Below are 14,294 nucleotides of genomic sequence, written 5' to 3'. Positions count from 1 at the left end.
CCCGAAAGCTACCGGAAAACCAACACCGCCATTCTTTTAAACTTAAGGCGGTGGTGTTCTTAGCATTTCAGGCTGGACATTCTTGGGCAACACGTTCTTCGGCGCCTGACTCTACTGTAGTACTGTACATGAAATACAGCTGCTACAACTGTAGTAATATAGAATGCTGATTATCCGAATGATTGATTGTCCGAACTGCTCAGGCTGCATGGCAGCAGGCTGTCATCAACATGCATCCCATGATAATTTCGAGGAGCTGGAGTGTGTGCCAATAAGAATGAGAAATGAAAGTATGCATGAGGAAATGAGTATGCTTTAGATGAGTGTTTTCCCACGCCCTTATCCGAACATACATGCACTCGATCGCCATAACCCCTGGCACACAGCACACAGCTTCAGAACCTGACAGAGTATTACATGGGTATGTCACAAGTACTCCCAGGTCCCGAAGCTTTCGTCTCAACAAAGGATCATAATCGACGACTTGTAATGAACTACATTTTGGTGGTATAAAACCGTACTTGTTTACGAATGAGTTTAAAAGCATGAGAACTATCCACAGCAGACATTCTCACTGTTCGGAGTTGCCAAAAAAGTGGTGCATGTACAAATCAGGGATGGGTACAATACAGTGTACCAACATCTGAGGTGAGTCTATCAGGAAAGTGAATGTCGTCCACTCTATAAAATGGGGTCCCTCAAGAAAGATGGGATTTTGCAGCCATGGACGTTTCCAGCCAGGTGACTGTATATACAGTGATCTAAGTTATGCAAAGCTTGACATGAATGATTGGCTGGACACGTCGAAGAGAAGGAAGAGAGAAGCAGACCAACCTTACACCAGCTGAGTGTAGTGGCCCAAAACAACAAACTAATTCTATGTGGCCTTAGAGGAGCTGGGCAAGATGTGTACAGTGAATTAAACAATACAGTAAACGTGGGAGAAGAAGTGACAAGACTGAGTATGATACACTGTGCCAGCACAGTGCACATACTAGTGCAACTGTTGGTGTAGTTACAGTTAGCCCACACAAGCAGGTCACTCGATTGTAGATACACAGAGCGCATTCTACATCATACAAAACATGTTGAGCTAGGCAGCAGTGGCTGGCATTTACCGACATGCACCAATGCCAATGCGCGGCTTGAGCAAATATTACAAGCCTCAGAACACCCATACGCCATTTTAGAGACAGAACAAGGCGACGAGTAAGCACCAAAGGATTATATGAATAGCGGCCAGGCAATAATTCAGACCACTGCTGCTAATCAAGGACTAGTTCCTAGTACTAGTATGTTGTCAGTGTACCCTGAAACGATGCAATCACAGCGAACGTGATACATGCACATCATGTTGCCTGGTTCTTGGTTAAAAGTTGTATCCTCAATGCTTGAGGTTTGTGGGGTCCCTCCAGCTTCTCAGAGTCCTGCACAAAAAAGATAAAAGCAAGTGCAGGTAGAATAATAGTAAGCTCACATAAAACCTCTTCGTCTTGCTAACAAATTTCGTGATTAAATCCACAGCATGGGAACGAAGCTACAGGAAAAAAGTTCAACCATAATAATGCAAAAAGGCAACTTTAGCTGATCATATTTTTGGCAGCAACACTATATACTGTTTGTATAGGAGAGTTGGCTTGGTGCATTCATGCCAAATGAACTCCCTATAGTATTGTATTACTGTACTTCATCATTTTACTTGAGCATTCATTCCCAGTAGCCCTAATGTCTTCTAACAGAGTGCGCAAGGTACTGCATATTCGGCGCATATTTTATTTTCGGCTAATATCGGCCTGTGCATTTTTAATTCGGAAAGTGGTGGACATCACGCAACTGAATTGTAAATAAAAGGAGGTTTGTCAACTGACAACCGCATACTTTTTCGACATCACTAATAAAAGAATTTTGCGTCCAGCGCATGCGCCAGGAGTGAATAGCAACTGAATAGAGCGGTTGTCATTTATTTATTAGAGGAAACGCAAAAGGTAACAAGATTACGTAACCAAAGGTGAGAAGGCACTGAACGAACTGTCAACCTACGAATACAACCTCAGTGCAACAACGTGCTCTTTCTGCTTACACAAGCAGAAAGAGAAAGAGCATGTTGTTGCACTGAGGTTGTATTCGTAGGTTGACACTTCGTTCAGTGCCTTCTCCACTTTTATGTACTGGGCATTTGTAGCCTAAAATTTGTTTCGCAAGGTTCAATGTGACAGTGTATACACTATACAGGCATCAGCAGTACAGGCTGAAATTTCAATGTGGCCGAGATGTGTTTTTTGCCCTGGGGAGGCTGCAATTTAAAAGCGTCGAAAATTTGCATACTTTACAACACAGTACTGAGCATGCGGTGAGCTGATGATGAAATGAATTGGAGGTACTAATAATGCTAAGGGATTCGGGGGCGCATCAAAGGGGTCAGCACCAAGGAATGGGATAGATTTGTGCCCAGTTCGGGTATGTATATTGGGTATAGAACGGAAATTATTGGCTAAGCCTTGGGCGACTCCTACCAGTATTGCCACCAATGGCCCATGGCTACTGATCTCTGTGATCGAAATGAGACGTGTATGTGAAACCAAAATATGGCTTTTCAAGATGTACTGTAAGACATGCTGTTATAACGAGTCGCAAATTTAACGATTGTCCAAAATTCAAAGGTTAACGAGAAGATATGTTAACAATCTTGCAGTATTCTGCAGTATTCTGCCATATCCACACACAGCATATATGAAGCAGTACGGCCTCAACGGATCTATTATAACGAAGAAATGTCATCCGTTAAAACGTTAGATTTGCTTCCTCGTTATATAATATATACTGTAAGACATGATTGTATATTATAAAATCATGTCTTACAGTACATATGTGCATTTTGTGAAGATCTGATGTAAGTCATTAGGGACACCTTGTTGGGTCTTGCCAACATTCAATTATTATGATGTTCATATCTATGCAATAACGTTAATGGAATCATCAGCAAGAATCAATAACCCCAAGAGTATGCAGCTTTGCACATGGAGTCTGCCACAACACGTTTACCAAAGTACATGAACCTGGACACGAGCTGAGGAATCAGCTGAGCTACTGCATCATTTATGATCTGCTATAGTTTCCAGTCTCCATGGAGGTTTTTCTTGGAGACGTCGAATCTACAGTATTAGGTGTGAAACTGTTGTACTAAACCGCAGGAGATAGACTCTATTCAGCTCGGACAACATTTCACAAGCATGCCGATCAAAGCTTGCTACACTCCCGTTTAGTCAACTTAACGGCCCAAATAATGCTTGGGTCATGAACTCATCGCTGTTGGTCTTTCGAGGGTGCCTGACAATGGTTGTTAGTGCACAGCACCAGCCGGGCCAAATGACAAGATCAGAGACATAGATCTTCCTAGTTCAATTGCTGAAAGGTGACTTGTGCAAACGTTATGGAGCAAAAGGAACTGTACTCTGGCACTACACGCCATTCACAATAATCAAAAATGCCCACTTGACAAAACAGAATTTCATCAACGGAGTCCCAGGATTTTTTCTTCTGTACATATGCATTATGGAGTCACAGCATAAGGGATACGGCACGGTAGACTTTCAGCCTAAATCATAACGAGGGCCAGCTGGGCAGCTCAAAAGAGAGCTCTATGCACTATTGGCAGAGTGGTATACATGAATAGAGAGTGACCACCCAGTGCATGAAGCTTTTCGTGTCACCCTGGAAAATTTCAAAAATTAATAATGTGGGTTCAACCCTGGGCTGCCAGTGACAGTTGCCCTAACTGCCTTAGGGGCAAGTGCGATACATACATGCTCGCATATAGCATCGCTTGACTGACCCATGCTTGGGGCCAGTGAGTCAAGTCCGCAATCACGAGTTGCATAAACCACAGATCATGTAGAATCTCCATGGATCCAATCTGTGTACTGTAAAAGCAGAAATTTTCGGTGGTGTAATATTTTCGGAATTCTCCAAAATCGGCGATTCGGTGGAGGGAAATTTTCGGTAATACCCGCTTTCCAGGTAAGGGTGCTAGTACCACTAAGTAGTACCGAAAAAGTTCAGTGCATTTTTTCGGTAAAAATTGTCGGCACCGAAGTTACCGAAAATAAAACACCACTGAAAATTTCCGCTTTTACAGTACATCATTTTGGGTATCATGATCTCGTGTTGTTTCCTTGGGTGCTACGACTCCCTGACATCCATGGAACGGTATGAATTGGGCGATTTCAGCCAATCAGTAGACGTTCTGAGAGGGGTATATTCAACGATACACCCCGCTCAGTTCACAAGGGTCGCGCCAAGAGTGAATATTGGAAGGAGTCTTGGGAAAGTGCCCTGGGAGAAATGGATTGCACCATTCTATACATGTACTGCATTCCCCATAATTTCCTCGTGCTATGTCCTCAGGAAAATATTTAACGTGTACCCTTCATATACTCATAGAATAATCCAAACGTATCTGCAGTCAACCACGGGTATAACAACCCACGGATAGTGACACTATCTTCAGACCTAGTAACAATATAGCCGTATATTTTCAACCCCGTGAATGACGACAACTCCCAAATACCAACACTTTTCTCATGCCCGATCAAGGGTCGTTCGTTACTGGCAAAGTTAGCTGGATATCATGTCATGTAGTCATTATTACTTCAGGCAGGGACAATGAAATACACCCCCCCCCCCCCCACCCCTTTCCTGCAGAGGGAACAGTGCTGTGTCCAGGTCCGCATGCAGCATGGAGGTGCTAGTAAGTCACTGGCATTATTTTCTCTTGTGGATCGATGTACAGTGCGTGACAATGCTTCCAAACCGTTAGTGGTGGTGGTGGTGGCGGGAGCATACTGCACTGCAGGGCATTACAGCACTGGCATACTATTATCTTCTCTTGCAGACGTGCCGTGCACGACAATGCTTCTATAGTGGTGGTCACGGTAATGGTAGTGGTGGCGGTGTGGTGGTGGTGGTGGTGGTCACAGTGGTGGTGTGGTGGTGGTGGTGTGGTGGTGGTGGTGGTGGTGGCGGTGGTGTGGTGGTGGTGGTGGTGGCGGTGGTGGTGGCGGTGGTGGTGGTGGTGGTGGTGGTGGTGGTGCTGCTGCTGGTAGTGGTGGCGGCGGTGGTAGTTGCGGTGGTGGGAGCATTCTGCACTGCAGGGCATTAAAGCAAGCTCGATTGTGCATGCATGGTGGCGGTGGGAAAAAGGAGCCAAGGAAAGTGTGTACATATTTTTGTTGAAAGCACGAGAATTCAAAGAAAGCTGGCTGCTTCCTCTATTTCCATGATCGGCCAGTGCCTGCAGCACGAACAGTACATTGTATTACATGTATGTGCATAGACAGACAAATAAACACTAACCTGAGCATGGGTACCGCTTGTATTCGTGGTCAGGAAAGTGAAAGTACGAACGAAGGAGAAGAAGATTGTTGACCATGGCGAACAACTGCATATCCAGAGGGCACACGGCTTGCCAGAATGGGTCGGCTACATCTTCGCTAATTTTCTATCCTAACAACATTCAGCTTCGAGGTCAAGGACGACGGCATTTTTGGAAAGAAATTTCGAATTTTGGAGAAGAAGCTTGCTTTCGGAAAAATGTTCCTTTCACGCAAGGCAGCATGCCAGGTCAGGCGTGTGAACCAGGTGAACTGTGTCGGCAGATCCACGTTTACGTTCCAGGCCGACAGTTTTTTGACCAAGCCGTGAATCGCCCTCGCTCTGACTCCCCCGGCTACGAAGGAGTAATTTTACAACTCTTCAGGCCAGCTACAGGTCTCTGATGCAGAGCTGCAAGTGACGGATATCGGTCATTTGCAGCCACTACTAAGAGCCTCCTGGTCGTTGAAATCTGATACATAATATACCTCGTTTTGGGCCTAGTGAAGACATAACATAAAGACGATTACGAACCCGTTTACGGGAGATAGATAAATAATTAGACATCTAAATAAGGCAGACTTGTCACGTACTTGCAGTAGAGGACAAAAAAGGCAACGTGTCAATAGCATGGATACGACACATGTTTGGAATGTGGATAAAACCTTCTCTATCAACAAGCAGGGGAATGTCAGTGTTCCGATCCCCGCCACGAGCGCACTTTAGCTTCGTCCACCATTCTTTCTCCTTCAGGGACCCATTCGAAAAGCTATGTCCGAGGCTGTTCTCTTTGGAAACTCTAGATCTAGTCAGGGCTGCGATAGCATTGTTTACAGAACGGGTAAACTCAGGTTTCAGAGCAACGTCGTGAGGGTGTATCCTCCAAGTGCGCCAGCGTTTGTGCTTCTCCTTCATTGCGGCTGCACACTCAGGTGTCCACCATTTCGGATCCGTTGACTTCACTGTCAGTGTATTGGACGGAACGAACCGGGAAACGGTTTTCGTGATTGTGTCAGTGACCTGCTGACACGAAGTTTCTGGGTTGGCAGTAATGACGGTTGACCAATCAACCTGGCGGGAAAAGGATCGGAGGCGGTTCCAGTCTGCCTTTTCATAGCGCCAGACAGTTCGTTGCACCGCCGGTTCATGGGTGGGAAGAACACCTGTGAAGTCCGAAAGAATTACAGCGTGGTCTAATCGACCAATTGGGGGCATTATCTGCGTGGTCACTGGGGAGTTCAACGTGGACATCACCAGGTCGAGTGTGTTGTCCCCGCGAGTAGGACACTGAACGTGCTTCGTAAGAAGGTGGGCTGTGCATGTGTCTTCGAGGGCTTCCCCCGCACCAACCTGCCTGCGGACCTCCTGCTTCACGAGCCTCATTCAAGATGCCTCCAAACCTTCAAGGTCAACGTATGTAAGGATCTAATCCGAAAGAGATGGCTGTGGTCCACACAGTACCTGTGACGATGATATTGAGATTTGAGACCCATTTAGTATTTACCTCTCTACTACTACTTGCTTGTTATGATTACTGTCCTCTTTCTTCATTTTCCCTTCTGGTTTAGTCATTACACGTATTAATTTATATTATTTGGTGCAATACTAGCGCCCCTTTCTCGCACCAAATTATTATTTTTGCTACCTGACCATGCACCCCCCCCCTTTTTTCGATGCCAGGTTGCAACGCTAACACCGAGACCCCTGGTCGGTCGAGTTGCTCCCTGTACATCGGCACGTCGTCCCTACATCCCCTGTGTCTTGTCTTGTGTTTGTCTCCACATGTCTCTTTGTAGGGCTGTGTTCCCAATAAAAAAAAAAAAAAAAAAAAGGTGTGGTCTTCGAGCTATGTAGCCAATTGCGGTTATGCACGTTGAAATCACCGGCGATTATGAGGTTGGCACCAAGTGCACGAGCAGAGGGAAGGATGTCGTCAAGATGGTTAATGAGCAAAAGGTCACTGGGCCGCGTCGAACCTGGCCTGTAAGCAGCGCCCACCACTATATTTTGTCCTTGGGACAATTGAATGGATAGCCAAATGAGTTCGTGCTGTGGAGAAAATAACTCATCAATCACCATGGCTGGGAGTGTAGATCTGATCCATACGGCTACTCCGCCACCGCGTGCTGTTTGATCCAGCTGGAAGGTGGTGTAGCCAGGGAATGTGGAGTCAGATGGTGGAACAGTGTCAGGGGCAAACTTTGTTTCCGTCACTGCTGCTATGTCGGGATTATGCTGGCGCAGTGTGTGCTGGAACTCAGGTAGCTTGTTAACTAAGCTAAATGCATTGGTGCAAAGTAGTCTGAGTGAACATTTAACAGTATTGTGATGAATGGCAGAACTAGGCATGGGTGCAAAAATGAAAGGTAAAATAATGTGTATCAAAGCGGTAAGTTTCTGAAGTGACTTACTCGAGGACTTGTTGGCCACTCTCAGGAGATTTTCTTTTCCGTTTTTTCCGTTGCTTGGATCCAGTGGTGGTGGCACTCGGGTCCCGGTCAGGTGTGACGCTATAGTGTGAGCGCTTGGATCGGTTGACTTCCCACCCGCCAGAATCAGGATCATCGTCGCTGTGGCCTCCCAGCTGTGGGCCTAGGGCTGTACATGCATCGCTGTCTGCCTTCTTGGCCTCTCTGTTGGAGTCGCAGGACAAGTTAGACGGCTGCTGGTTCTCTGGCTTGGATAAGCTTTCATTGTCGACCAATGATTCAGTATCAGCAGGAAAAGGCGGCTCTTCAGACTCAGAGGAGCTGAGGTGGCTCTTGTCAGCTGCTGGGAAACCAGCATGCTTAGACATGAATGTTGGGCTTTGTGATTGGGCTATACTTTGCTGGGCTGTCTGGGCTGGGTTTGCGACCACATCAGATAGGAGTCGACGTGTGTGTTCAGTGTCTGTATATGTAGGTATCGTTGAGTGATGTGACTGCTGTGTACTACCCGTACTGGCAGTGGTACTGCGGGCCTCAGGGCAGTCCTTGGCCAGGTGCTCTGGCTTGCTGCAAATTCGACACGTGGGCTTTTGGCCACTATAGTATACGCGGAAAGTGCCTTTCCCGTCTCTGGATTTCACGAACGAACTCGAAGGTACGGCTTTATTCTACCCCAGTACGAAGATTGCAAAACGGACTCCGGTTGCAATGACAATGTTGTCCCGTACCGTTTACCGTGGCGAATGGCGCCCTGCACGGTACAGTATGGAGCAAGTGCGGTTGTAATGTTGTTGTTGTTGAAATTTTATTTTGTATCGCAGACCAAACGGGCAATGGTGCCCAATATTATGATCGCGATAAAGTAACGGCCGAGCGCCAAGGATACAACAAGCAAGCCTCCACGAAAGAGAGAAAAACACAGAAAACACAGACTGCAAATAATCAAAAAGAAAAGAGAAAGGGAAAAAAAGAAAAAGAAAGAAGAAGAAAGCACAGTTGAGTCACAGTTGAGTCACGACTCCAAGTCCAAGCCTAGATGCTGGCTAACCATAAAAATAAACCTTTAAAAGTCTATTGAATGATCTATGGCAGGCGAGGGACTTGAACTCTTGGGGCAGGGCGTTCCATAATATAACAGCAGAAACGAGCGGCCGACAGTCACCAGAGACTCGCCTGGTGGCAGGGACAACATACGCATTTGGATCGTTGATCCGAGTGACGCCTTCAGTCTGGCGACGTAGGCGCTTGGACAGGAGATTACTAATTCTGGCAGTGTGAATACGACGCATGAGGAGGCGGAGTTTACAGTGGGCGTTTTGGATGATGGGGATGAAGCCTAGACGGGTGTAGATGGGATATGTGTGGGAGGGGAATGGCTGGTTGGCAACGCAGCGGATACATCGCTTGTCGAGGACCGAAAGCTGATGCCGTTGGTGCGCAGAGAGAACCGAGAAGAAGGCATTAGATCCATACAACATGTCCGGTGGTATTAAAGATCTGTAAAATAGCAGGGCTTGTTGCTCAGTTAAGCAGGAGCGAATGGCTCGCAGCGCCGTCAGTTTCTGGGAGGTCTTCCGTGTAACAGTTGCAACTTGAGTCTCCCACCGAAGCTGGGTGTCGAGATTTAGACCTAGATATCGAGCATTTGTGGTCTGAGCTAGGGGATTTCTATTGCATTCTATGTTAAGTAACAAGGGCTGCCTGCGAGACGCATGAAGGGCTAGAACGTGGGTTTTGGAGGGATTTAGTATTAAGCCTCTTTCTTCCAGAAAGTTGGCCAGGTTCGAGACTGAACGGGAGAGGGTTAAATTCAAGAATTCGACGGATTGACTGATGGCGTCTAGCAGGATATCATCAGCAAACAGCTGTGAGTGGGCTGGAGCTGTGATCTGTTCTATTTCCATTGTGTAGATGGAGAACAAAAGAGGACCCAGCACTCTTCCCTGAGGAACACCACACTCACAGGGAGAGAGGGCGGACGACTGGCCATTGCTCAGGACGACTCGCTGATGGCGGTCAGTTAGGTAGCTCATGAACCAACTGAGCGCCGTTGAGGTAATACCAAGCTGAAATAGATCTGTAACCAAAATTTGGTGTTTGACCTTATCGAAGGCCTTGCTCATATCGACAAGTACAAGACCTGTATGGCGCTGCTGATCCGCTGCCTCCAAGTATCTGTCTACAGCCAATGTCAGGGCATCTTCTGTGGAGTGAAGTGGGCGATATGCGAACTGGTTTGCGGGGAACAAGGAATTTCCGGAGAGGAACTTACAGAGTCTCGTGTGGACTACCCGCTCTAGGACTTCGGAAACTGTTGGTAATAACGATATTGGTCTATAGTTCTTAGCGACAGCTTTGTCGCCTGACTTGAAGAGGGGACGAACATACGCAATCTTCAGAGATGCAGGAACAACACCAGAAGCCAGAGATGCATTCATTAGTATGGTGAGGGACGGTGCAAGGACAGGAGAACAGTGTTTGAGGATTGCAGCTGGAACCTGGTCGCTGCCTGCAGCTTCGCGCACGTCGATGTTGGAGAGCAGCTTAGCGATCTCTTGCACACTTGCTGGAGCAAATTCTTCGAGGCATTCCTTCTTCGTGGGACCCAATGGGGCTGAGAGACGTAGTGGTCTAGTTGGGTCTGACACAACACCGCTGAATTGGTCACTGAGCTGTGAGACACTGACGGCTGGTGGAACTGAGGACTTGTTACGACCGCTGAGGTAGTTGATGGTCTGCCAGGTTTTTCGTGCGTTGGCCTGACTAGCAGCAAGAAGGTCCCTAAAGTAGGTGGCTCGGAGATGTCGTGACATACGCTTGGCTTCGTCTCGGGTAGAAGTGAAGACATTGCGTAGTGCCGGGTCTGCAGGTGATGCTTTCCACCGTCGATGGGCCGCGTCACGTCGCTGGACTAGGTCATGTAGAGCTGGCGTCTTCCAGGGGAAGGATTTCCGGGTAGGAGCTCTTGGGAGGTGTAGACGGATAGGAGCATGAGTGTTCAAGGCAGCGACAAGTTTCTCCAGCCACATATCCCACATTTCATCTTCTGTCCGCGCAAAGCAGAAGTTCTCTAGATCGCTATTTAGAAGGTGGTGTGCAAATTGACCCATATCAATTCTTGCAATGTTACGGCCACGTCGCACGGTCGGTGTGCAGGACGTTGTGATTCGCAAATCAAGTGCCAGAGCGAAGTGGTCACTGATTGTACAAGGTACTACGACACAAGAGTTCACATGATCGTCTCCGACCAGAGCGAGATCCAGGGTTGTTTGGCTGCCTTGGGGTCCAATTCTGGTAGGACTGTCCACTTGGTTCTTGATGTCGAAAGAGTTACACAGGTGCAGCAAGCTGCTGTTTAGCTGGGGGCTGTCGCGGGAGCTTACATCGACATTGAAGTCTCCAACAAGGACCAGAGGTGACGTGGGAAGTGTAGAGATGACAGTGTCTAGTGCATTCGTCAAATCTTGCCAGAATTGCACAGGAGTGCCTGGAGGACGGTACAAACCACCAAGGAGAACCTTGGAACGCTGCCCACTGACCTCTAACATGAGCATTTCCACCTGGGTGTCAGCCTTCACAATTCGGGCTCGGAGATGATCTCTTATGTAATGGCGCCATCCGACACCCATACAGGAACATCGTGAATGTGCAACTGAACATGAGTGTTTTCTGTCAAGGATTTTGGAAGAATATGTTGTCTATTTATATGAAATCCGTTCTTCACGACTAACTGGGCAAGCTGGATATCTGTGAACGTTAATCTGCATTGGCCTACCGAACTGATCTGGATAGATAGGATGAGCTCGGCTTCAATTGCGTGTTGCTCACGGCAGCTCACGTACTCGGCGAGTTTCACATCCTTTGGAGCTGGAAATATCACAGTTCGGGCTATCAGGTCCCTGGCGCTTACTTTCCGCCATGGGTCGATTTCAGCTGCTTCCCGACATACATCAGTGGCCTCCATGATCCCGGAACGGGCATATGTGGGGCTAAAATGCCCAAACACGAGATTTTTCAGAGCCAAAAAAAGCTTTACGCCACGTCACTGAACAAAAAAGTGTTATTAATTAACTGGCTTGTATACATTTACCTGACTACATCGCTACAATCATAACGTTTTTATGTAGCGATAGTTATGTAGCGTTAGTGCTAAAGGTATTACGTGTCTACACAATCACAAAATCATGCGCCTGTACAATGCATAGTGCTCAAATGCCCGGAATGTGTGTAGCGTAGTACGCAAGAGGGACACAAAAGGAGTAAAATAGGGCTGTTTCGTTGTTACTCAGAGTTTCATGGCAAAAACCAATCATCATCAGACAACATCTCATGATAATGATCGTAGCCGATTATTGCCAAAAACCTGGGATTTCCCGATATTATCCACTATGAAACTCGTTATGCCGCTCAAACCTCATATAATTCTCGTTTTGTTCCTTTCTAATGCTCTGATGCTCGGATAGTCGTATAATGCCGAATATAATGCCGGCATTATCCGCTACCCTAGTGGTGTGAGGGCAATAGCAGTGGCTGGTAAAGATTGCTTGAAGCGAAGAGCTGCAGGTTCCGCTATGGATGCACCGGAACAAAAGAATAAACAGTTTCAAATTGACGCGCCTAAAATTATGATAAAGATTGCAAAGGCTAAGAATGTGAGAATCACTGGTGAACTTATCAAAACCCAATACTATTCTGAGGGATCTATTGAACAAACGGACATACTTATCATAGTTTGAAGTAGAACAAAGAGAATGGATATATGCCTTGCTTGCATACTCAAAGGTTGACTGAACAAAGAGAGTGGATATAAGCGATGCTTGCATACTCCAAGGTTGACTGAATGACACTTTTAAAATAGAAGGTACGACGAGTATGGTATGGCAGAAGATTGCGGGATAAGGGGTATGCACCACGTTGTCCGTTGACAGAGCCTACACATGTACAAGGTTGTCTAGTTGTGGGCCTAAAGTCAAGCTTTTGTCAAGTACAATACCAAAATATCGAGCACACTGCGTGCGGGGAGCATGGACACTATCAACGGTGACAGAGGCAGACATCGGGACATCGGTGGTCTTGCGGTGGAGCAGAATTTAGTTTCATTCGTTTATGAAGTTCATAGTTAACTTCATAAAATCACCGTTCAATTTGTCCACGACTTCTTCAATAGTGTCACCAGGTGCATACATGTTAACGTCTTCAGCAAACTGAAGTACAGATGAGTTTGGTAACCGTTCGTGATGTAGGCCTTGACAGATTATGCTAATATTTTCGTGAAATTATGCTTTTCGCATTGCTGAAACAATTGCAGAATTATGCCATTTTTATGCTAAAAGTTATCATATTATGCCGCATTATGCTCACATATGCTGCTAATGTATAATGGTTCTGTGCAAAATAACAGGGGAATTTTTTTGTAGAGGGCGTTGTACTGTAGTAGCAAAAGTTCAAGGGTGTCAACGCACCGTCCGACCTAGCTACGACCGTCACTGATTGTAGTGGACTGGACATGATATCCAGGGAGTCGTAAACCTACGAATTCCTGGTGCATCCACTTGTACTTGTACTTGTAGAACATGTACAACTGTATGGACTTTGATGCTAACAGGCGGGTTATTCCAATTTTTTGCGATTCGTATGCAATTTGCCTCGAATAATGCGGTTATTCGATTTTGTTAGGAATTATGCGAAAAATTATGCTAGCATAATCTGTCAAGGCCTATCGTGATGCGCCTTGGGTCGTGCGTCGGAACGCCCAGGAGTATTTGTGGTAAGTGTGTGGTTGGCATCCGATAAATATTGCGTAGTTTTGTGTTGCAGATTGACAAAGAATGCCATCCGGATCCTCCGCTGGCAATGGGGATTTAGCCATTGCCATTTGCTTCTTGTGTCTGACTGCCACTTGTTTTAATTTTCGTATTCTACAGACCACTGATTCTACTAAGAATGTCAATGCATTGATCTCAAGTGTAAGTGATTCCACTTGGGCACGTTGTCTCTTTGTGAGTGCGGGCAATTGAGCATCACCATTTTGAAAATTGATCCAATTTGATTTCAAATTTTTCTAAGCACTCGCAGACTCCATTTCAGCCACTCACACATTACAGGGTACCTCACTTCAAACTCTCCAACTACGGTCTCTTCGCTGTATAAGTTCACTTCACTTCCAAAAATAATAATAATAATAATAAGTATATGTTATTGCATGGTTGCAAGGGCCTTATGGCACATTATTGCCCCTCGAGGTTAGCCCTCGTGCCTACGGCCCTCGGGCTAACCTCTCGGGGCAATAATATGCCATAAGGCCCTTGCAACCATGCGATAACAAATTTATCACATGGCCCACAGAGCAGACCATTGGGCTGCTGTTGAAATTAGCCCAAATGCCAACACATTATGACCACAATGTATATTGATGTGCTATCATTATCAAAACAGGAAAAATGAAGATATTACTCCTACACCCTAACAAAAGTCTGCTACAGGCCATCAGAGAGT

The 14,294-nt window shown here is 46.3% G+C and overlaps 1 protein-coding gene and 1 long non-coding RNA gene across 2 annotated transcripts; both read right to left on the bottom strand.

The window, feature by feature from the left end:
• Positions 1-470: 470 nt before the first annotated feature.
• LOC135829655 (uncharacterized) lies at positions 471-5,751 on the bottom strand. Its single transcript, XR_010555884.1, has 2 exons — positions 5,353-5,751; positions 471-1,427 (listed from the first exon to the last, which is right to left on the bottom strand). It is a non-coding gene; the product is annotated as an uncharacterized LOC135829655 (long non-coding RNA).
• A 2,026-nt stretch (positions 5,752-7,777) lies between these two features.
• Positions 7,778-11,353, bottom strand: LOC135829125 (uncharacterized). Its single transcript, XM_065341532.1, has 2 exons — positions 10,072-11,353; positions 7,778-8,139 (listed from the first exon to the last, which is right to left on the bottom strand). Exons 1-2 carry the CDS (start codon positions 11,351-11,353, stop codon positions 7,778-7,780), a joined length of 1,644 nt encoding a protein of 547 aa, XP_065197604.1.
• Positions 11,354-14,294: the final 2,941 nt, after the last annotated feature.

This window comes from Sycon ciliatum, chromosome 13 (assembly GCF_964019385.1).
Source record: "Sycon ciliatum chromosome 13, ocSycCili1.1, whole genome shotgun sequence".
Taxonomy (NCBI): Eukaryota; Metazoa; Porifera; class Calcarea; order Leucosolenida; family Sycettidae; genus Sycon; species Sycon ciliatum.
The sequence above is the reverse complement of the archived record's forward strand: the minus strand, read 5'-3'. Positions and strand labels throughout refer to the sequence as shown.

Bases quoted from the DNA above. Each gene is read 5' to 3' on its own strand.
- LOC135829125 (XM_065341532.1), bottom strand. From the start codon at position 11,353: ATGCTCATGTTAGAGGTCAGTGGGCAGCGTTCCAAGGTTCTCCTTGGT. The intron at 8,140-10,071 runs GTAAGTTCCTCT...GTTTCCCAGCAG, and splicing joins GGTAGTCCACACGAGACTCT to CTGACAAGAGCCACCTCAGC.